The 25,281-nt window shown below is 40.8% G+C and overlaps 1 protein-coding gene across 1 annotated transcript in view; it reads left to right on the plus strand.

The window, feature by feature from the left end:
- odad2 (outer dynein arm docking complex subunit 2) overlaps positions 1–25,281 on the plus strand; it is a 95,931-nt gene that overhangs the window by 36,664 nt on the left and 33,986 nt on the right. Inside the window, 6 exon segments of the mRNA XM_052112293.1 lie at positions 4,168–4,314; positions 5,945–6,154; positions 9,314–9,547; positions 10,040–10,150; positions 10,327–10,481; positions 18,698–18,940. Of these exon segments, the coding sequence (XP_051968253.1) occupies positions 4,168–4,314; positions 5,945–6,154; positions 9,314–9,547; positions 10,040–10,150; positions 10,327–10,481; positions 18,698–18,940 (1,100 nt within the window).

Genomic DNA, 25,281 nt, shown 5'->3' on the forward strand with positions numbered 1-25,281 from the left:
GAAGTGATATGATAGGTGTGGGTGAGAAACAGATCAATATTTAAGTTAAATCTACACTTTCACTTCCACGTTCTTCTTTTGGTGATTCACATTCTTCGTGCATACATTTTTTTTATATTTTTTCTATACCACTTCTCTCTTCTTTTTTTTCTGTCCTCTTTTGTACCTGTTACTAACTTTATCCAGAGCATCTGTACAGCTTTGTTTTCATATATCCATTCTTTCCTATTTTTTCTTTTTTACCTTACTGCTTTCTTCATATTAGTGTCCCTCTGTGTCTCTCTTCAGTAGAATTTGTTAATTGTCTGAGTTCAGTGTTTAGTTGGCAGGGATTTATGAAAGCTACATTCTGTACTGTTTTGTAATGAATATTTCAAATATTCTTTCCTCAGGATAGGTTTTTATGGTGATACGCAGCTTGTGCTGTCACTGCCCCGCTGTTTGTCTGGGTCTCTAACAGAACTACTATCTATCAGCTCTTTTTAAAGTTAAAATTTTTTTGTTAAATGCCACTGGAATTGGTTATTTATTGAAGACAAATGGATAGCCAAATCCAGTCATTTTAAATAATTTTAAATTAATCTTTGCAATGCTACAAACTGGATAACTAAAAACATTTATAGACTTTACCGTGATGGATGTCAGCTTTGTCTCCAGCTTGCAAAAGAAATAGTTCAGCCATAAATAAAAGCCATAATTTACTCACTTTCATGTAATTCCAAACCCATATAGCTGTCTTTTTCTGTGGAATACAAAAGTAGATGTTTATCAGAATGTCTGAACTGTTGTCTTCCATACAAAATGGATGCAGGCCAGGGGCTGTCAAGTTCCCAAAAGGACAAAAGAACCATAAAAGCATCATGAAACTAGGCTGTATGACTAGTGTGCAATATTTTCTGAAGTAATACGTAAGCTTTGTGTTAGGGACAGACTGAAATTTGATCCGTTCTTCACTGAAATTTCTGTCTCACAATATTTTTTCAGAGGTGAAGCTTTCCTTTTGAGATTTTTGTGGAAAATATGAGCTCACAGAAATAGATTTAATAAAGCTTACAAATAAGGTCAGTTTTTATCATCTAGATAAGGAGAGAACGTGTGAACATTCTCTATTGGACAATGACACTCTAATCCTTATTGCAGTATATAAGGTAATTCCTGATACATTTGTGAGTGTATCACATTCTGAAAAGAGTGCTCAAAGTTTGCACATCCCTTCAGTCACTTTTAAGAGGGCAAATACTCTACATTTATGTCAGTAAGGTGTTCAGTGATATATAATGATAAATCGTCAGTCATCCATGTGCGTGTGTAAGAAATGTGCTTTCTCTGTCCTAAACATCTGTGTCTTCACACCACTGGCTGAGAACTTGGACCCTTAAGAATCGAGTCGGAGACTTACATTATAAAAGACCTTCAGATGTTCTCTGAGTTGTAAAGAATGTCGACAGCACTTTGAGACCAAAGCTGCTAGAAAATGAAAGCATATGATCATCAGATTTCTTTTCCCCCTCATATCAGTTCTAAATTTAGCTTGGTGTTTTTACAAGATTCAGTGCTAACCCATTGAATGCTTTGAAGACTGAGAGAGTGGCCAGGCAGAAAGTACATTGGATTCACTGCTAGTATTGATTCACATTTAGTCCAGCCACTTAATATGGACAACACATGTGTGTCTCTCTCTCTTTGTAACTTACTCTCACTCTTGCTTATTCTTTCTCATTCTCTTTTTCTGATAATCTTAATCGTTCTGTCTCTATACCTGTTTATCTTCTTTGCACTCAAAGGAAAATGTTATTGCTCAGATGTTGCTCTTTCATAGCTCAGGAGACTCAGTGGAGCTCTCAGTTATGTCTCATTAAAGAATGAACTTTGTCTCAGATTGTCCTTTTAAAATATTAAATGGGAAATAAAAACAGACACAAATTAGATAATTAAGATGGATATCTTAGCTCAGATAATTTGGCATGGGAAGTTTATATTAAATTATATTGAGTTTATATTTGCAGAAATTTAGCAAATCTGAGCTCAACTTGTGGCATTGATCTCTTCTGAAACTCTAGAAGAGATGCGTGAGATTCTCAGAAGAAAAATCTGTGAAGTTGGAGATTTAAGCTAAAGTGTCCATTTGATTTCAATTTACTCTCATTGCTCCCTAGCAAAAACATTTAAAGTATTAAAAAGATCTCATTTGTGATTTTTTTTTTATTTCCCTTCCAACAATCACTCTCTGTCTTGCACCTCTCTCATTCAGTTCTCTCCACCCTCTCTGTTGGATCTGTCTGTTTCCAGTCTTCTTTCTTCATCTTTTATAATGTAAGTCCATTTGCTCTTATTCATCCTACTACATGTCCTTCCCCTCTTTCATCTGATGTTCCCATATGTCACATCCAAAACATTTTTTACCAAGTGTTATTCCTGTTTATTTTTCTGTCCTCTTTTATTTTCATTCATTGTTATTTTTTATAGTGCATTTCCTGTAGGGACTTTGTTGTGCGATTTTGTGAGTGTCTATGTGTGTTTCAGTTATATGTTCAGGGTGGTCCTCAGTCCTTCACCTTCTGTGTCTAGTAAATGAGGGTATGCCAGTAGCCTAACACTCACTACATATTATCTGCTGCTCATTTTATGAATAAAAAACACAGTGCTTGTTCACTTGCCAGGAGATTAGACTTGAGTGTCACATTTCAAAGGTCTGCAGCATGAGCAATATTGCAGCAGCTTACATGCCTCTGTGGGAAATACTGCATTGCAACCATAGAGAGAAAAGCTTCTCTTTGTTTGTGAGCACTACTCTATAAAAAAGTTAAGAGAAAAATTAGACACATGAAATACCAACATGTAAAAGTAGAGTTTCTGGGGTTTTCTCTTGGGGCAAAGCTGATCATAGATCTGTGGTTTGACCCAAACAAGCAGTAATCACAAAAAATCATGAAACAATCATTTTTGATTAAAAGATGATTAGTAGTGTATTATTTTTGTTGGATCCCCTGCTTTATATATCCATCACTCGCCCTACTGTCATTTCATTCCAGCGATAAAAAACATCAAAACCACTGTCATTTCTGCAAGATATATCTAGTCTGGCCCAACAATTGCAACATGTTAAGTTTGTTGTACTTCCTGTGAAGGCAACTTCTTAGGAACAACCAACCTAAAATGCTCTCTGTATATAGCAACTGTCAAAACAGAGATTTCTCTAAGGCCAAACCTTTATCATCTCCAACATTTCAGAGCTTGTTTTCTTGTAATTGCTAAGTTAGGTCATTGTCTATGGTTTCAGCCCACAGCACAGCAGTAGTCTGTATCAAAGGATCTCTCCCCACCCCTGTTTATAGTCACTATATCAAACACTTATTCACAACATGTGGTCAATGCGGTCCTTGGAGAAAGGGAGATGATTTTAAAGGGGTGAGTTAACAGTAAAATGGGTTCAGGGAGAAATTAAGCCATTGATACAGAAAAATAACTATAATTACAGAATTATAAGATAACACATAGACATAAAAATATTTGCTCACTTAAGCCACAGTTAAAAATGGACGAATGTCTTTTTGTTGTATACAGACATAAATAAATAAATAAATAAATAAAACCAAGTGGCATTTATTTGAAAGGAAATTGCACAAGCATACTTTTCAAGCAAAAAATTCCTCAAAATGAAGGTTGTTAGGTTTTAAGTTTTTGAACAACACATACTGTATATTGTTCAAAATAAAGACACCAAGTATTTTGAACATATTCAGAGTTAATGTGATGATCTACAGCTGTGGTTTCTCTGCTTGAATACCTGTGAACTTGATGGGAACTGACTTTACACAGTATACATCCACTAAAATTACTTTGCAGATGTCATTTGGTTTGATATTTTGGGACCTAATGCAATGCAATTTAATTAATAAATTTTTAAGTATGACTTAAGTATACAAAAGAGCCCAAATAGTTTTTGGTGCCACTGTATGAAGACTCATATTTATACACAAATAACATGTCAGTATCAATTCTGTCATCTCACTGAATAAGAGCTAGCAAATGTTTTAGATGAATAAAATATAAAGAAGAACAGCTGTTTCTGTTCTTCTACTTGTGGGTTACTTATGATCGATCAAAAAATGTAAACGTTTGAGTGCTGCACAGGACTTTGACGTGTGTTTGTGTGTGTGTGAACAGGGGGCTAATCAGACAGCCACAGTGATTGCTTTGTGCTCATTGAGAGACTTTAACCTGGTCCAGGAGACCTGTCAGCTAGCTATCAGAGACGTGGGGGGGCTGGAGGTCCTCATCAACCTGCTTGACACAGATGAGATCAAATGTAAAGTAAGTTCATCCAGACTAAATTAATACAAGTCGAAGGTCACCTTAGAATGTATTTATTTATTTTTCTTTAGCTTTTTGTATCTATATTGTTTTATTTATGTATATTAGTATCAAATTCTACATCAAATACAGAGGTTCATTACTCTGGAATTCATACATTTACATTGCTAAAATGTCTTTATCCATAAACATTTTCACTCTTTTAATTTCTGTACATTTTATGTCTAATTTCTTTATGTATTAATCAAAATATTTTTCTTCTGTTTTTCTTGTTAATTCTCATGGTGATAAATTAACAAACAAACAATAAATACTCTGCTGTGCTACTTGCAACTTGCCAATATGCAGACATAATACTACAATATATCAGCCTGACCTCATTAATATATGTAGCTATTTGTACGTTAATATTTGTAATATTTAAATGTACATGTTTGGACGTTTGGATAGACAGTAAAAGTTACAATATGGACATTTGAAAGCATCTAATACATAAGCATTTTTACGTGTTTACAGCTTTAGAAATGTAAAATATTTACGAATCATTACAAATATATTTGAATACATGAATCGATTATAAATATATTTGTAAATTTTTACTGTTTTATAGATATTCTTGATCCCTTAACCCTTCACAACCCCTAAACATAACCACTTTTTAACAATATAAAAACGTGTAACAAGTAGATTAATGTACCCTAGCAATAATTTTTGTTACAATAAATGTGTATATATATATTGCATATATATGTTAAAGCTGCTAATCCCACACCTACTCCTAAACCTACCCATAACCATTTATTAAGTATATAAAACACGTAATAGGCAGATACATTTAATCATAAAAATGTATTAATAAAAATGCTAAATTCAGGACAAAATCAGTTCAAATTGCAATGTGCTGCATCCAATGTGCTTGCTGACAGCATACAATAGCTTTGTATGAGGAAGAGAGTGGAATTTAAATTCTTAATTGCTGTAAATCTTCTCCTGATGCACATCGTAACAGCACTGTCATTTCTCATTCAAATTATTCAAAATATGGCATGTCACAAATGGCCACAAGTCACTTGAGAGCCAATGAGCATTCGACAAATAACCGTAAAACCGCTGGTCGTAATGGTCATAATAACCAATGCGGGGTTACTGCTGGTGCTACAGTGGTAGGAGACCATATTCTGAAAACTAATTTGTGTCCTATGGCAACCAAAAATAAAACTAAATGCTTAATAAATTACAAAACAATTACAGAGTTTTTATTCATTTTAAAGTTTAGTCTTGGTTAAAGTGATTTAATCCTTTAAAACGTTGTGTAGGGCAGCAGAAATCGCACAGAAATGAATTAAACTGTTAAAATGTCATATAATGTCAACTGCGTTAAATAAATTTGATGGCATTTAACTAATCTCATTGATTATAAATTACACGTAATTAACTGATAAATTAAATGAATTCAATATTAATAAATTCAAACAGTTCACTTAAACATTTGTATGTGTTAATACATAAATTATGACGTTTAGATGCTGTCAATATGTCAATATTGTACGTTTCGGTGTCTATGCAAATGTAAGACAATGATCACATTGCAGCACTTTAAAAAGGATACTTTTTTCTCCCATACTGTTAGATTGGTTCTCTGAAAATCTTGAAGGTGATCAGTTGCAACTCTCAGATTCGACGGGCCATCGCTGATCTTGGTGGTTTGCAAACCATGGTATCTATCCTGGATTCCCCTGACAAAGAACTTAAGTGTCTGGCTGCAGAGACCATTGCCAATGTGGCCAAGTTCAGACGGGCCCACAGGATGGTCCGGCAGCGTGGTGGCATCAAGAGACTGGTGAGGGAGTGGGATCAAGATTTGTATGCCTGTGTGTGTTTGGCCAGGCAGAAATTTAAGTTATGGTGTAAAGGGATCAATGGAAAGGAGGAGGCGAGAACCAGCTTGACAGTGTAAATAATATTTTAATTTCAAACTAAAACAGAAGACACAAACACACACATGACGGACCTGTCCGTAAACTATCTCTCTCTCCCGCACGATCCTCTGCAGTCGACCTTTATCCCTCTCGAAGGCTTGATTAGCCTAATACGGGACCGGGTGTGTAGGATCACGACAGGGCCCTCTGCCCTGCCACATTTGGATACAGCCAAAGTGTATTAAACAGATTGCCCATCATTAATACTGTAACTTGAAAGAGGAAGCGATACAAAAAAGCCAGAGAGTAATAGTGACAAGCAAAAGAACATACAGTATACCACCCTCTGTTTCGCCACTCTTTCTCTCTCTCTCTCTCTTTCGCACAATAATTTTCTATGCCAGCATCAAAGGAAGCACATTGCAGGTAAAAACAGATTGAATATCGTGTTCCTCCTCATCCTGGCATGTGTGTTTATTGGCAGAGTGACGCTCGGTATGATTAGGGTTTGTGTGTTACTCCACTCTGTATATTTACTTGGGGCCAGACTCGGACGTTCTCAATGTAGCTATCATAGATTAGTTACATGTAAAGAGCCAGACCACCTCTGAACTGCACACGTGTGTAATGCTGTGTTAGAACAGCCTTTCTGGCCTGACAGAGAGGGAAACATGAAATTTGCTCTTTAAAGGATGTGGTCATTTGTAGATTTTGGTGTGACAGTCTGAGTTTTCAAGACCTCTTAAGTAGCAGGCACTGTTTGACTGATGATGAAAGTTAAAATGAGTGTTGGCTGCAGAATCGAGGCCAGGAGATTGCATTCCATATTCTGCAGGCTTAGTGACAGAAGTGCACTGAAGATGCCATAAAATACATTACAATCACACATTTCTGTTCATTTTTACATTACAGGATTTAAAGGGATAGTTTAGCCAAAAAATGTAATTATCATCATTTACAGACCATGATGTTTCCCATTATTCTGTGGAATGCTAAAGGAGATGTTAGTTGGAATTAATCAGTAATCATTAACTTTCATTGAATGGGAAAAAATGCAATGAAAGTGGATGGTGGTTGAGGCTGCCTGTCCCTAATATTCTGCCTAATATCTCCTTGCATTCCACTGAAGAAAGGGTTCTGGAAAACCTGAAATTTTGCAATGCAGTTTTCCAGTCATGGAAATGAGAAAAATATCTAAATGGCCTGGAAAATTATTATTTGTCCTGGAAAAGGACTTGCAACAGGGGGGCTTTTTACCGCAAATACTTTCACTTATTGGACAATTATTGATTTATATATATATATATATATATATATATATATATATATATATATATATATATATATATATATATACAGGTGCTGGTCATATAATTAGAATATCATCAAAAAGTTGTTTTATTTCAGTAATTCCATTCAAAAAGTGAAACTTGGATAATGTATACATTCATTCCACACAGACTGATATATTTCAAGTGTTCATTCCTTTTAATTGATGATTATAACTGACAACTAATGAAAAACCCCAAAATCAGTCTCTCAGGAAATTAGAATATTGTGAAAAGGTTCAATATTGAAGACACCGGGTGCCAAACTCTAAACAGCTAATTAATTCAAAACACCTGCAAAGGCCTTTAAATGGTCTCTCAGTCTAGTTCTGTAGGCTAGACAATCATGGGGAAGACTGCTGACTTGACAGCTTTCCAAAAGACGACCATTGACACCTTGCACAAGGAGGGCAGGACACAAAAGGTCATTGCTAAAGAGGCTGGCTGTTCACAGAGCTCTGTGTCCAAGCACATTAATAGAGAGGCGAAGGGAAGGAAAAGATGTGGTAGAAAAAAGTGTACAAGCAATAGGGATAACCGCACCCTGGAGAGGATTGTAAAACAAAACCCATTCAAAAATGTGGGGGAGATTCACAAAGAGTGGACTGCAGCTGGAGTCAGTGCTTCAAGAACCACCACGCACAGACGTATGCAAGACATGGGTTTCAGCTGTCGCATTCCTTGTGTCAAGCCACTTTTGAACAAGACACAGAGTCAGAACACAAAAAGGACTGGACTGCTACTGAGTGGTCCAAAGTTATGTTCCCTGATGAAAGTAAATTTTGCATTTTCTTTGGAAATCAAGGTCCCAGAGTCTGGAGGAAGAGAGGAGAGGCACAGAATCCACGTTGCTTGAAGTCCAGTGTAAAGTTTCCACAGTCAGTGATGGTTTGGGGTGCCATGTTATCTGCTGGTGTTGGTCCACTGTGTTTTGTGAGGTCCAAGGTCTACCAGGAAGTTTTAGAGCACTTCATGCTTCCTGCTGCTGACCAACTTTATGGAGATGCAGATTTCATTTTCCAACAGGACTTGGCACCTACACACAGTGCCGAAGCTACCAGTACCTGGTTTAAGGACCATGGTATCCCTGTTCTTAATTGGCCAGCAAACTCGCCTGACCTTAACCCTATAGAAAATCTATGGGGTATTGTGAAGAGGAAGATGCGATACGCCAGACCCAACAATGCAGAAGAGCTGAAGGCCACTATCAGAGCAACCTGGGCTCTCATAACACCTGAGCAGTGCCACAGAATGATCAACTCCATGCCACGCCGCATTGCTGCAGTAATTCAGGCAAAAATAATTCAGTGTTTCGGATTATGCTGTGAGGATTTTGTAAAAAATAAAAATAACACTATTATGTTGATAATTTAATTTTATATGTTGATAATAAAATTATTAAATTCTCAAATATGGTAATAAATGTCCTGGAAATATCCTGTAAAATTGTGCCTTGAAAAAAGTGGGAACCCTGAAAAGGCTTTGGAACATCCTGATGGTGAAGAAATTATGACAATTTTTATTAGATTTTTGGCTGAACTATTTATTTAAAACACACCATGAACCTCTAAAACGAGTGTCTAAAATAAAAACAATGTAAAGCATCATATTGAATAGAAATGTAGGTAGTGTTATAATGTCAAATAGAACAGTTTAATGTATTTCAAATGTATTTTTGCAAGTGCTTCTAAGTTCATCACATGTAAGTGCACTAAAATGAGGTGTATGAAAATCTGAAGTTGTTTCTGGCAGGTGGAGTTGCTGGACTGCGTTCCTGATGGTGTGTCTTTGAGCACAAATCAGGAGAGGGACGTGGAGGTGGCACGCTGTGGTGCTTTGGCTCTCTGGAGCTGCAGCAAAAGTACTAGAAACAAGAAGGCCATACGACGGGCTGGGGGAATCCCTCTTCTCGCACGGCTGCTCAAATCACAACAGAAGAACATGCTCATCCCTGTAGTTGGAACTCTGCAGGAGTGCGCTTCTGAGGTTTGCTTTATTCACAGAAAAAGCCCATTTTAAAATGTATCACAAACAAACAAACAGTTCTACTTTTTGTGCAGCATTAAAGTTAGATGCTTAAATGATTGTGCTTGTGTATTTATGTGCCAGGGCATCATAAGTAGTAATTACAAATAAACCCTGTGATTCTATTTAGATTATATTAAAGTATTGTGAAACATGATGTAAGCTACTTGTGTAAAAGTTACTGATTTTATGTACATCTGTTGTTTATAAGGACACTTAGTACAAAGTAGGGCTGAAAATAGTGTGCTGTTCATGAAACATCACTCGAGACTGACAGATTGTTTCTATGAAAAGACCAGTTCGAAGATATGAATGAATTTATGAGGCCAGAAAGTAAGAAAGCCTAGGACGAAACAAGCGCTATGTTGGTTAATGCAGTGTTGTTTGGCACAGCAGATTGGCTTTTACAGTAGGTTTTCAGCAGTGAGTCATTCTGGATGTTTGCGTTGGCAGAGGAGCTACAGAATTGCTATACAGACTGAGGGCATGATTGAGGATCTGGTGACGAACCTCAGCTGTGACAATCAAGAGGTCCAAATGCACTGTGCCAGCGCAATCTTTAAGGTACTGCTGTACGCAATCAGACAACTACACATTTATTTATACAGGTATAACGGACTAATAACTTAGTCCTGCCTTTAATTGCACATCTCTATATTGCCTGCAATCCTTTTATATGAGAAGTGTTTGTGTGTTTTGTGTGTGTGCACATTTTGGCTGCATTTCTGTGTATCTGTTAGTGTGCAGAAGATAAATGTACCCGTGATCTGGTGAGGCAGTACGACGGACTGAGGCCACTGGTCATGCTACTCAGAGAAGCTGAAAACAAGCAGTTACTAGCTGCCACAACTGGAGCCATCTGGAAATGCTCCATCAGCATGGAAAACGTGGCTAAGTACGTGCATGTAACATAGAGCTTATAAATGTATAATTACATTTTTATAATTGTTCAGTCAAATTTGAACAGTTTTTTTTTCTATAAAACAACTAATTGCATATGCATACTACTAATGGCCTAAAGACATGTTTTTTCACAGTATATTTTATCAGGTAATAATTTCACAATTTATCAAAGGCACATCAAAAAGCACCAAGAGCATCAGAGAGTTTCAGATTTTTTGAACAGTAATATGAATTCAGGTAAAGTGAGACACTTTCTGATTAATATGCCATTGGCGTTGTTTTAAAACCACGTTTTCAAACTGGGAGGTACACCTCCCGAGAGGGGCACTGAGAATGATGATAAATTCACCAAGTAAAATCAAAAGATAAATAAACACCAAAAAATGTATTGTGTTGATAAATGAAAATGAATAGCTTTACATATTCACATATTATTGACATATTCAGCTAAATAGACCATAGCTCCATTGTATTATCATACTGTTAAATGTTGAGAGAGCATCTATTTACCTGTTTTGCTAGCGCAAGTCTCTCATGGTTTTCCTGTATGTGCACTGCTGCTCTATGAAATCTCCCTGCTCTCGCTCAGAGATTGTATGTCCTGTTCACTCACAAATCTATTATAAAGCCATATAGCAACCTGAGTCATGGCTGGCTCCAAAGGAGGAGACGACGGGCGAGTCGCAACATGTGGCGGCAGCATACGCCGCCTTGGCGATTTATGTATGCTACCGCAGTGGTGCTGTCTGACTAGGACATGTTTGTCTCGAACTAACGGGAGAAACTTCCGCAGGGCAAAAAATACAGTCAGCAACTCTAGGCAGTTGATGTGCCTGTGCAGCTGGGCCCCTATCCAACGGCCCGCGGCTGCGTGCGCGTTGAACACGGCGCCCCAACCCGATCTGGAGGTCTCATATGCATCCAGCACTGACTGCGCACGCTCATTGGTGAGATGTGCTAACATTCTCATGCCGAGAAAAGAGATACTCTGAACCGGGGTGAGTTTGCTCTTTTCTCAGTTGACCTGAAGGCCCAGGCGGCTGAGGTGCCTGAGCACCTGGTCTCTGTGAGTGCATAGTAACTCTTGGGAGTGGGCCAGTATGAGCCAGTCGTCGAGGTAATTGAGTCTGCGGATGCTGGTTTTTCAGAGCGGGGCAAGAGCTGCCTCTGCGAATTTCGTGAAGACGCGAGGGGAAAGAGACATGCCAAAGGGGAGGACTTTGTACTGATACGCCTGGCCATCGAACGCGAACCGTAAGCAGGGTCGTGTCGAGGGAGAATTGAGACGTGAAAGTCTAGAAACCAATCTAGATGCCGGATGCAAGTTAGCATTTGTTTTTGAGTGAGCATTTTGAACGGGAGTTTGTACAAGGCCAGGTGACCCAAAGACAAAGGAAATAGCTCTTTTATTGAGAATGTGGGCAAATTAAATAAATTCAACAAAGGATTCTCATCCCGGCCCTCCACTGGGGGACAGAGCAGTCTGCTTACCTGCTCCGGAGCTAATGTCTTGGTCACTGGGTCGATCACCTCAGGAGCACCTGGGAGCCTTACGGGTCCTCGAGGGGGTCCGTGAGGGGGCGTCAACTTCCTGCGGGGTGCTCGGCGCGTGGGCTGAGAGCTGGGCCCAGGTTGAGGCAGAGCAGTTTTGCGTTTCCTCGCCGCAGGAGGTTGCCCAGGCTTGCGGCGGGGCAGGATATGTGAAATAGCCTTTTATTTCTGTTTCCTCACTGCGGAGAAATGCTGGGTGAAGTCCTCGACGGTGTCGCCAAAGAGGCCAAACTGGGAGACAGGGGCGTTGAGGAAACGCACTTTGTCGACCTCACGCATCTCGACCAAGTTCAGCCTCAGATGATGTTCCTGGACCATGAGAGTGGCCATCACCTGCCCGAGTGACTGCGCTGTGACCTTCGTGGCTCTAAGGGCGAGTTCGGTTGCTGAGCGCAGTTCCTGCAACATGTCGGGATCAGGGCTACCCCCGTGCAGATCTTGAAGTGCCTTTGCCTGGTGGATTTGCAGGAGGGCCATGGCATGCAGAGCGGAAGCGGCATGTCCGGCGGTGCTGTAGGCTTTGGCCATCAGTGATGATGTTGTCCTACAGGCCTTGGAGGGGTGTACAGGGCGACCTCGCCAGGTGGTAGGGTTTTCGGGGCATAGGTGAAGCACAACAGCCCTATCCACCTGAGGAATTGCCGTGTACCCGTGGGCTGCTCCGCCGTCGATAGTAGCGAGAGCGGATAAGCAAATGGCTTTGTGACGTGTGGAGAGCGGTGCCCTTCATGCAGACGTCAGCTCATCATGCACCTCCGGGAAAAATGGGACCGGGGGTGCGCGGCTGTGTACGGCGCGGAGCCCCCAGGAACCAGTCATCCAACTGCGATGGCTGTGGGGAGGACGGAGGGTTCTGGAGGGTTCCTGAAGGCCGCAGCCCAGGGGAGTCCTCGCGTCAGATGCCACGCTCTCCGATGCAGCGGCGAGCTCATCCACCTCAAGCTCTAGAGGATAGGCAGACTGGCCGTGAGGTGAGCCGCTGTTGCCTCGAGCACGGACAGGAGTCAACGAGCGTGCCGGGGGGTGCTGCACCCGCTGCCATCCCCAGATCGCCTCCATCACCAGCCTTTCGGTTGAAAGCAAGCTACGACCACAACGTTGCCATGGTCATGCTCTCGCAGTGAGAACATGATCCATCCACAAACGCTGCCTCGGTGTGATCTTAACTCAGATACACGAGACAACGCCTGTGGCCATCTGAAGCGGAGATCACTCTACTGCATCCAGGAACTATGCTGCGTAGTTGCTCTTTTAGAGGAAATAACTCTTTTAGAGAAAATCACTCTTTTATAACTCTTTATTAGTTTCTTGTGCTATCGAAGCACCCAGGGGCAAATTGCACTGCCGTGCAGAGAAGGAGAATTGCTGGTTTGTCGAAACCAACAGCCAAGCGTCAGAGGAAAACAGGAACAAGTGTGTAACTCGCAGCTCACTGCAACACGACCATCGGCTCAGAAGAAGATTTCTGAATGAACTCGACGTATTTGCCCGCTTTTATACTCGTATGTCCAGGCGGGGTATGCAAATACTGTATGCCTAATTCCCATTGGCCTTTTTTCATAGATCAGAGGCATATTCGGCACTCAAGAGAGACCCCTAGTGTCGCTTCTTCGACAACATTTCTTTTTTACAAATGGCATAGGCTTTATTATTTATTATTTACTTAGCATGTTATTGTATTTATATTCTGTAAATCTGCAATTTGATGTCAAATGGCTTAACTGCTCACACAGTACCATTTTGAATAGTTAAAGATCTTTACTTCACTATACAGAGAGAAAAAAGGAAGAAATATTGAACTAAAAAACTTTGAAGTCCAGTTTACCTGTATTCTCCCTATATCGGTATTTTTTTTTCTGAGAGTAATGACCTGGCTTTACATGATATCAGTTTATTTATCTCATCCGTTTATAAAAGTTTCTTGGTTAAATTTTTTATTATTTTTTTTCATATGTAGAAGTAGTTTTAAAAAGTATTATGAAGATGCCATCCATCCTCAAATAATAAGATACATAGTCTGGTCTCTCTGAGATTAGTAATTGGCTTCAGATTTTGTCAGATCCACTCTTGTCATGAAAATGGGGTCTGGTGAGGAGAAGGACACAGTATGTGCAATCACACAATCACATGCAGCCTTCGTTTTTATGAGATGTCTCATTTGTTCACTTCTAACGCTCAGATTTTCCACCACGCAGAGCTGTCATCCGTTGTCCATTTGAGTCTGCACTGAGCATGGCTACAGAAGTGATTATTTGAGCAAAGAGTAAAAGTTTTTATAAACTGTCAATGAGCTCTGATCTTTTATGATGACTTTTTGCTGAAGGAATGTGAATGGTTCTTTTACGCACACTGCTAACAAAAGATGAAGTAAAGTGTTGATTTTATAGACGGCCGTGATGTGTTAGTCAAAGCAATTCTCCCATTAGTGCAGCGAGTGGGCTTTGGGAGATGTGGAATGCGTCTCTGAAACAGGCGTGCTGTAATAATCAGGAGTTTAGGCTGAAAGACTCTTAAATCGTTTGTCATGTAAAGCATGATGGCCTTAACTCCAGCATCACTTAGCTCAATGAAGATGATGATGGTCCTGGAGGCTTTCCTGGTGTAATTTTTCTGGCGGGTGATGTCTTTTTAGCCAGTCATTTTCCTCCATAAATCCAAAAAAGCCTTGGAATCATCATCTGGCTTGCCCGCTCTGTCACACAAGTACTCTCATATAAAAGTGATTTACACATATTACTTTCTTTGCAGTATGCATTTGGGGACATGTACTCTACAGGGCTCAAAAATGCATTATTTGTTTCCACCATTACCTGTCTATAAATTATCAGGTGTTATTTTCACAAGTTTGAAGCCAAGGAACTGATAAATCTACTCTACATTTTTAGTTTATGATAAAAGTGTGGGGTTTTTTTTGTTTGTTTTTTTATAGGATTGTTATAGACTGGGATCTTTAGAAGTATCTACTGTCTGGCCCCATACCATGCAAAAATAGAAAAGTATTGAAAGAGGAATTCAGAGGGAGGACTGTGTCTGAAATGGCCCAGTAGCAGTAAGGCCACTCTCTCTCCACCTCATAAGTCAAAGCTGACAAAACTTTATCCTGCATTTACATCAGGCTTAGTCTACTGAAACAGAAGGCAGGTAGTCCATCCCACATTCAATTCACTTAATGTCCCATTAGCCAAATAAGTGTCATCTAAGAAAAGTAATGGGAAAAGCATTTAGTTGTTAAGAATAGGGCTATGGTAATACCTCTCAAGAAGCCTCTCATTGAAACATATTCTTAGGAAAAAGCTGAGATTAAATGAGTCAGTAAACAAACAAGTTTACGAACACCAGTGAAGCATAATATTTGAAAAATAATATTTGAAAGATTCTGTCAAACTTTTGATCTGGTAAATCGTTAAAATGAGAAGATAAATGTGCCTTTCTCTGAAATAGCATAAAAGTTTTCCTCTTTTTTCATAATTTAGTCTGCATCGGCCCCTTTAAACCATTATCTTAGATTGCATATCAACCTGTACACTCCATTCAACCTCTATCTAGAACTAAATTCTTTACAGTATGAGCTGGATGTGACAAACTAACTAGAGATATACCATTCCTGTTGAACTAAATAGACCTTTCCTGTTTACTTGGATTTCGAGTTCATTTGGATTGCACGAGTGGTTGGTTAAGTGATTTAATGTTTTGAACATCATCTATGGAGAAAACCAGCATGATGCCAGTTAAATATTCAATGCATACCTAGGCGTGAAGGAAGGAACTGGTTTTATTGAGGTTTTTTGTACAACATAAAAGTGTCATGGTTGAACACTGCATTAGGAATAAAACAGCCAACCATTTTTTACAATTAAATAAGCCCATGGAGGGGAGCGCTAGGTCAGTAAGCATTTACTGGAGAAAGTTTTCCTGGTCCATCTGGTCTTGGAGTAAGTGGTGTCAGTATGCCATTTCAGAAACAATCAAGGCCTGAGAGGCATTTCAAGACAAAAATAATTTTGGAATGTATTTTATTGTGGTCATAATTTTAAGGAGCTTTTCCTCTTTATTTTTCTTTGCTGAAAGCACACAAGCAGCTGAGAGTGCTGGTGTTGCCAGAAGTAGACAGCATGCCTTTGTGTGGCTGAGGAGAGGGCTGGCCACAGTGAGCCCAGCAGGGAAATGGGTTCAGGGCTGGGTTGAAGGGGCTTTGAGAAGTTGGTGGTGACCTAAAAAGACATGCAACCTTGAGCAGTGTGCTGTGAGATGCATGTGTTAACCATTTACCTGATTAATGAACCAGTAAATTAAAGTAATCATGATGGCAAAAAATATTAGAATTATTATGCTCATAACATAAACATAATTAAAAACAAAGCTGATGTTCACTGGAGTTTTTAGTTACATAGAGCTTCTAAATCGAGATCACAGCCATCTTGCTGTCATCTCTCCGTAGATGTCTCTGAAGAACTGACTGCAGCAGACTGAGAAGAGTAAAAAGCCAAAATTAGTGTGGAAGAGCATCAGTGCTGCCAAAATGTTGAGTGAGCTCTTGGCCAGCATACTCTTGTTTGAGGTCAAAAACCAGCACCATTCAATTACAGAATGCCTTGTCTTTTACCTCTGTAAAAAGCCTGTGATGTGCTCAGTTATAGATTTAAATAATACATCTTTCTATCTTCACTTACAGTATTAGTGCTATCAATACCTTTATTTGGGTTTTAATGAAGCCACTTACAGATTCTACTGTGCAATTTCTATTGTGCTTTCAGGAGCTCTGTTACAGTGTCTGACCACTCTTTAACCTTCTTTTTTGTTGTAACAGCTGATCGGCCCTGTTTCATGTTATGATTCTCTTGCCAAGGTAATTTGGAAGGTTGGTGTTGGCTTTACAAAAGTAGAAAACACCTATAGTCAATTTATCAAGCGTTATGTTTGTAATTACTACATCATTTCAATGTAGCATACTGATAGTACTTCAGTGATGGAATCTGTGTTTTACATGCTATGTTTGTGCTTAGGTCTTGCCTTTTTTCTACCATTTATGGCCTTTTTTCCACTGAGCTAACTTTGGCAGCTGTTCTTTTAATTTCTGTTTTACTTGCAAGAAAATGTTTGGTGGACTTCTACCAGAGCCAAGTGACCTTGGACACTCTCTACAATGGGCTGTGGGGCTGCATAGCCAGAAACCGTAACCATGAATAAAAACAGCCATATAGCTTAACCGTACATAAGAGATTTGTTAAGGCTCCCTGTGACCACATTATATGCCTTTTAAAGGTTTACTGTATTTTACCACTACTTGGCAATGAGAGGCAGAATTGCACCAAAAGCTCTCATTCACTTGCTCCAAACCAGAAAATGCAACCTTTGTGGTATAAATGCATGTTGCAAGCAGCGTGGGAAAGGTTGTGGCAATGCTGCGTCACCAGATTTACTTGCCTCTCAGATATCAGCAACCCTGCTGCTTCCCAAATAATAGTCTGGGATTTGAACCTTAATGCTTTTATGATCCATAACATGACGAAAAAAAATTCTACTTGGATTTAATCTAATTATAAACAGTTTTATTTTTTGCCTCCCATGAAGAAAGGTCATGCAATATTGACTCAACTTCTTGTGTTCTGTTGATAACAATATTTTAATCGAATACACATGTTTTACATATATTAAATTCCTTTATATGCAAAGCCTCTTTTCAAACACCACATTCAAAATCTTCATTGCACATGGAAATTTGTTGAAAAAACATTATATGCAGTCCTCAAAATGTTTCAGTTTTATCTTGTCAGAATTGCAGAAAACATTACAGACAATTGCAAGCAAATGTGCACAAGCATTATACAATAATGCTTGGACCCATTCTGTAGGTATACTTTGTGGACCTAGGAATAGGTCTCTTTTGAAATAAGAATAGATGCTTATACAATGCACTGAGATAAGAGGAGTGCTGTATTTGTATGAACTTATAACTGGATGATATGGCAATGAATGTACTCTTACAGACTAAGAGCCACACATATCATTACAATCTTTCTCATTGGATATTTTTTCTGTGACCCTGCTTCCACCTGTTATTAAGATGCATTTTTGATGATCCAATCACAAGTGGTCAGTACTAAATACAGTTGGAAAGGAGGTCCCAAATGTTTTGTAATCAGATCACTGAAACCACATACAGAGGTAGCCAAAAGCGCTTGTGACCACATCGAATGTTAGGTGCAAAACACTTACCCATCCCAAATGCGTCCTGGAGAGTCAACCTGTCAATCAACCACTGCGCTAAAAAAAGAGTTTAAACTTTGCCGTTTAGGGTGTTTTCAACTTGGTCTTTGTCTTACTCTTACTTGCCTCTTCCTTTCTTTGCTCTTTCATGTTCCATTGCTTTGGTATTTGAAACAGCAATTGTGTGCCTTTATATTTGAGACAATAAAGAAAACTGAGTATTTAGTTTTGGTTGATTGTATTTGCACCAGTGAGATGTATTTACACATTCGTGAGCGATTGATTCCTGGGTGTATTAATACAGTCATAGTGTACCTATTTGAAAAATACTGTAATTTATGTGGGCATGTACAGTATGAGCTGTTTTCTTGGACATGCACATGAGTTGAGTAATCCTTTCTTTCTTTCTTTCTTTCTTTCTTTCTTTCTTTCTTTCTTTCTGTCTCCCAGGTTTCAGGAGTATAAGGCACTGGAGACTCTGGTTGGGCTGCTCACAGACCAACCTGAAGAGGTGCTTATTAATGTGGTGGGGGCTCTGGGAGAATGTGCCCAAATACCTGAGAATCTTGCCACCATCCGCAAGAGCGGTGGTATCCAGCCCTTAGTCAACCTACTCAGCGGCACCAACCATGCCCTTCTAGTCAATGTTACAAGGGCTGTGGGAGCCTGTGCCACTGACCCTGCAAACATGGTGTAAGTCTTAAGTCAGATAACACATTTGAATTAGACTTAAAGCAATTAGTGACCTTAACTATAAGGCAATAATCAAATGAGCTCCTCTGAAATGCTTGCCAAATACTTTAGTTCAGCTACTTTACATTATGAATAGCTTGTACCTTGGTAAATTTCAAGTTAACCTGGCTCTGCTCACAGTGTCTTACATTGGCCCTATTATCAATCTCGCTGTTGCCATTGGCTTGACTTAAGATGACACTGCATTGTTCTTGTTATCGGAAAACGATTCCATGTTCACCGCTTCTGCAGTGGATCCAATGGGCCCTGGGGTGTACACCCTGCCCAAACTTCATTTACCACACTTGCAGAGTAAGATCCTTTAGTGCTTGGTGCAATAATAACAGGGCCCAGAGATATGTGTTTACCTGCTGTGAGACTCATAACTGTGGCCAGAGTGGAGGCCCTTTATTGTCCTAGTGTGGTCAGTTTGTGTAAGCTGCAGAGCACACAATGACTATTTGGACTTGATTCACTAAACAGAAACAGGCAGATGTGCATCAGCACAGATGAGTACATGGAATGTGTCTTTCAGTTTAATGCATAGTGCATTGGACTTATCATACCTGATGGAAAGATGCTGTTTCTGTTTAAACAACACAATTTTATTTCAATTTATAATCTCAAACTGCTTGGTCTATGAGCCTAGTTGCATTAAAAAAAACAACAAAAAAAAAAACAAGCAGAGGTGACATTATAGGGTCTGTTCCAAATCCTAATGAGGTGTCTCATACAGTTGGCAGCTGCCTTCTGTGGCAGCATCCTAACTGAAATGCCTCAGAAGTGACCCATTTGGAACACTACATTAAGACAAACTTAATTTGAATGATCTTGATATCGATTCTTAAATCCTTAGATTGATCTTTTACTATATGCGAAACCCTCTACTACATTGAGAAGACATCACCCGCATTTACAACCAAATTTCATGCTATGTGACTAAAAATGTCTATGATTAGCCACTGGCTGGTAACTGTTTAGATTTCATTCACCAGTTAAAAGTAATTTGAGTTCTCTCTCCCTCAATATGCGCTCATTTATTGATGTTCTTTACAGAATAGCCCGTTCCCTTTACAAAAAGCTTCACTAGGATGCTGCTCTGAGAAAAGCGCTTTGGGAACAGTCCTACATTGTGACCAGCTGTGAATATGTGTGTAACATGTCAATGAACATTGACCGGAATTTATAGCCTCGGCTGGTCAGATCATTGGATGCACCTGTGGCCAGGCTATAAATAGATGCGTCACCAGCATGTCGTCAGATCTATTTTCTTCAGAGCCATTCTGTGTGTGTGTGTGTCTCACAAGCCTGTCAAACTTTCTTTCCTCTGTTAGGAGTTAGAATTGGTTAGGAAGTGCGCAGTGAACCTTTTCTCCTTTCTCTTCTTTCTTAAAAAAAAGAGAGTATGACTGAAAGTCGGAGCAAACGATGCGTGTTCCTTTGTTTACGCTCTATGGCCGTGAGGGAAACGCATCAGTTTTGCTTTGTTTGTTTGGGGGAAGAGCATGCTGCTCTCGCACTGGATCGATCTGCTTTTGGGCAAAATGCTTCGCGCTCGCCTTGCTTGCTTCCGGGAGTCAGCGCCCACACTTAATTCGTGGGGCTCTCTCATGGATCTGGTTGAGGAGCGAGAGACAGGTTCGTCCCTTTCCCTCGCTCTCTCCCCAGATCCAGCTGATCCTTCTCGTAAGCCTGAAGCACGCCTCGGCACCTCTTCGGTTCATGAGGGGGACGCTGAATCTTTCACGTGCCACGCACAATAATAAAGCGGTTCACAACAGACCCCCCCCTGCCCCCTGGAACGCTATATCAGTCCCTTTCTTTTTCTCTATGACCTCCATAACAAGTATTCTCATTCATGGTGGAATCTTTATACTTCCCGTGTCTTCATGGGTGCTGAAGCCCCGGGGTATTCGGTGATGCCGCAGGTAGAAGAGACACTTGTGGGTTATTTCTCGCCTGGCTTGGCATCATCGCTAAAGAGACCCACTCTCCCCACAAAGCTGTGCAGGACCACCTCCACGCTTGTGGGGAAGGCTTTTCAGGCAGCAGGTCAGACTGGTGCTACCCTGAACACTATGGCAGTGTTACAGGTGTACTAGGCTAATCTGTTGAAGGACTTGAGTGTGGGCCCCACGGTCGACGAAGAGGCTTTCTCTGAGCTTCGTCGAGCCATGGACCTGTCTCTCTGCACGACCAAGCAGACGCACCATTGGCCGGTCTATGTCTGCTTTGGTCAGCACGGAGAGACTCTTATGGCTTAACCTATCAGGCATCAGAGGCAAGGACAAAAACTTTCCTTCCCGATGCCCCGGTTTCGCCTTCTGGTTTATTTGGTGACGCTATGAATATAGTTATCACCAGGTTCCAGGAGGCAAAAAAGTCATGAGGAAGCCTTAGGGCAATTCCTTCCTTGCCACACTCGGGGGGAGGGGCCGTCAGCCACCCAGCCCCGCCCCGGTCCTTCTAGATGGGAGGCTCAAAAACAAAGCGTGGCGAACCATGCTCCCCCTCGTAAAGACTGGGGTCCGGTTCATCGCCCTCAGCAGCCCCCAAAGCAAGACCTCAGGGCAGTTATTTCTAAAAGGGAAAACCCCTGATGGTTTTTTGGGGGGGTAGCCCCCCTCAGGACGGGGAGCATGTATCATCCACTTCGGCCCTCCCGGTACCTCCACGAAACCTCTCCATTCCCGCCGCCTCTGGTGTTTCGGGAGTTTAGAGGCTTCCAACGAAATGTTGGGTGTACCGTTGCTTCCTGCCTTAGTCCAGGACGCGGAACACTAGACATCCCCTCAACAGGAAGTGTCAAAATGAATACCCATCTCAGAGAACCTGGCAGCGTGGGAACTTCTGCCAGGCATTTCTATGTGGGTCCTAAGAACAGTACAGAATGGCTAGAAATGGCTAAAAATGTTCCTGAGGATCACTTTCGGGGGCGAAGCCTTCCAGTATCGGGTTCTTCCATTCGGCCTAGCCCTATTAACCTGCACATTCATGAAATGCAACACTGGCTCCTTTGCGACTCCGGGGCATCCGCATTCTGAATTATATAGACGACTGGCTGATCCTAGCGCATTTCCAAGAACTGGTAGTTCAGCACAGGGATTTTGTCTTAGCTCATCTGGTTTCTCTGGGTCTGAGACTCAACGTCAGAGAGCATTCTCTCTCCCACACGGGGAATCACTTATCTGGGGGTTATATGGAATTTGATCACGATGCAGGCACAGTGGTCTCCCGCACGAATAATTTGCAAGGTCACGATAGGTCAAGGTTGCACTGCTCGTCAGTATCAGCGAATACTAGGTCTCGTGGCATCTGCGTCCGCGGTGATCCCTTCGGGCCTTCTGCACATGAGACCGTTCAAGCTGTGGCTAAAAGCTGGGGGATTCATCCAAGGGCCGGTCCCTTAAGGCAAATAAGGGTTACGCGCCGCGGGCTTCGTTCCCTTTCTATGCGGTTCAGACCCCGGTTTCTTACCTTGGGTCCCACTCTAGGTGCGTCTCGTTGTCGCAGGTTGCTAACGACAGACGCCTCCCTGACGTGCTGGGTAGCGGTCTTAAGTGGTCGTCCAGCTCAAAGAGAATGGGAGGGTCGTCAGCTCGGTTGTCACAGTAACTGTCTCGAGCTGATGGCTGTATTTCTGGCCCTGAAATACTTCCTCCAGAGTCTGCTATGTCTTGTGGCATAAGTCAGGGCAACTATTCGTTTGCCATGGGAGCCGCAACCAGGGGGCGGCCACCTCCAAGCAGACTATGTCGCATGGGGTGAGGGGTGCTACTGCCCTGGCCTACGAGGCGCGCGGTCAAGCTTCGCCAGTAAGTATCAGGGCTCACTGTACCAGAGGGCTCGCCTCCCCTAAAGCCTTGGCTAGAGGTGTCCCTCTGCAGCAAGTTTGTGATGCGGCAGGTTGTTCCTTTCTGCACACATTCATTAGATTCTATAGTTTAGATATTCATGCCACTCTGGGCTCCTATGCCCTCGAGTTGACATCTCAAGCTCATGTCTGAGACCTCTCGCGTTCTTGTGAGCACACTTCACAACCGTAGGGCTCCGGACAGCCTCAGTGCGGCTGCGTGGGTATTCTCGTTCCCAAAGCAATTTTCTCAACGCAGCATCCTAGTGAAGCTTTTTGTAAAGGGAACGTCTCGGTTACGTGGTGTAACCCTTGTTCCCTGAAAAAAGCGGAACGAGATGCTGCGCTTCTTTGCCGCACTGGGATGTCCCAGGACTGCTCTTCAGAAAAAATATCTGATGACACGCTGGTGACGCATCTATTTATAGCCTGGCCACAGCTGCATCCAATGATCTCACCAGCCGAGGCTATAAATTCCGGTCAATGTTCATTGACGTGTTACACACATATTCACAGCTGGTCACAATGTAGGATTGTTCCCAAAGCGCTTTTCTCAGCGCAGCATCTCGTTCCGCTTTTTTCAGGGAACAAGGGTTACACCACGTAACCCGAGACGTTTTCTTAAACGGAAAGTATCGGTTTTCAGCATATTCTACAAATCAATGTAAATACTTGTAAATAGTTCAAATTGTGCATATAAACAATAAACATTTAACAAAATATAATATGACCACAATTATGAAAAACTAATCAATATAATTAGTAAAATGTATATTTCCGTAATGTTCCTAATTAGAAGGTCCCCTGTATAATTAATAGCATTAGCTGAGAGAGAATTTATTTTGTATGTTCAATGAACATAATAACTTAAATATTCCCATATGAATTGATGACGAATATCGAATCGAGAGCTTGTGAATCAATATCGAATTGAGTCAGGAAATCTATAGAAATACCCAGCCCTGAGAGTCTCAATTCACAGTTGCTTTCAATACAGATGATGTAACAGGAACAAAGTGATGCTCTAATGAGCATATACACAAATAGCACGTCACATTTTGGGTAAAATAGTCATATTTATATTGTTTTTAAACATTTGTATAAATGTTTTTCAGTAAGTGGATTATACATATATTTATTCTAAAAAATATCTCGCTATGTCCTCCCATACGATGCTACCTTAGAATTTTGACAAAACTAGATATCTTAGGAGGCAGTATGTAAACCTGTAGTTTATAGTAGTGGGTAAAAAAACAAACATCATTGTCATTGTCATGCGCTGTGTCAAGCACAAGGTCATGTTCAGAGGTTTAAGTATTGTTCTTCTGTTTATTTAGTACATCTGACTCTCATTGCTTTTACAAGATTTTAGACTACAGTTCCCTTCTTAATTAATGCTGGACACAAATAAAGAGCATTTTGTTCTCTACCTCTGTGACGGCCAAGCGCACACAGCCTTTGTCTGAAAGATTAATATGTTTATGGATGTGAGCAACCACAGTGGTGTAGTAAAAGTCCACAAAGCTTGTTTTTCAAGAAATAAGGTCATTCATTTAATTAAATTCAAGAGTGACAAGGAGCTTTAGCCCTGTAGATCTATCTAACAGCTCCTGAAGAGCATTTTGTTCTTGTTTTCACATGGCACATATATTTAGGAATTGTTTTTCATTGTACTGTAGTTGTAAACAGAGAGGGGAAAACAAGAATGAATTCACTAATATCATTAATAATGTGTATATCGTGCAAAGACATTCATATATTAATATAAGTGTGCATACAAATACTTTCAGAAGCCCCTGTATCACAATGTTTATTGAACTGCGAGGTCGATAAAGATACCCAGCCCTATAAAACAGCCTTTGGACTGATTTCTGTGTGGGTACACACTACGGCTGCACTGTTGTCAAGTCCAGAATTATGTTTTGCTACTGTTGGAAGGATTTAGTGGCCCCTCAGGATAGTGGGGGACTCTCCCTGTTATCATGCTTTTCAAACTGATTTATGAGCAGGATGGTGTTGGGGGGTACGCTTGTTGCTTGGACAGCTCTGACCAGTGTTCAACCAGCCCCCAGTCATAGACAATCCCCTCCCCATTTTGAGCATGGTTTTGCAATTATGACAGCATTGAATGTCGACCTTGTCACTGGATGCACACATGGGAAAAAGGTTACATGTTATTTATACCTGACAAATGGACCGCACTGAATAGTCATTTTCCTGGGCTTCCCAGAGCCTCACTAAATACTTTACTAGAATCATATCCGCAGCATGAAATACAGCCTGTTCTAGTAAACCTCACTCAGAGACAGTGAAATATAGAGAGACTTGTCTCTGAGAATGTTTGACTTGGAAAACTGACTTTCTCTGGGTTTTTTCCTTCTCCAAGTCGCCGTCAGGAGCTGAGTTCAGTGGTGCGTCTCGTGCAAGTGTGTGTGAATGTGTGTGTTTG

The sequence above is a fragment of the Xyrauchen texanus genome, chromosome 40, assembly GCF_025860055.1.
Source record: "Xyrauchen texanus isolate HMW12.3.18 chromosome 40, RBS_HiC_50CHRs, whole genome shotgun sequence".
NCBI classification, from domain to species: domain Eukaryota; kingdom Metazoa; phylum Chordata; class Actinopteri; order Cypriniformes; family Catostomidae; genus Xyrauchen; species Xyrauchen texanus.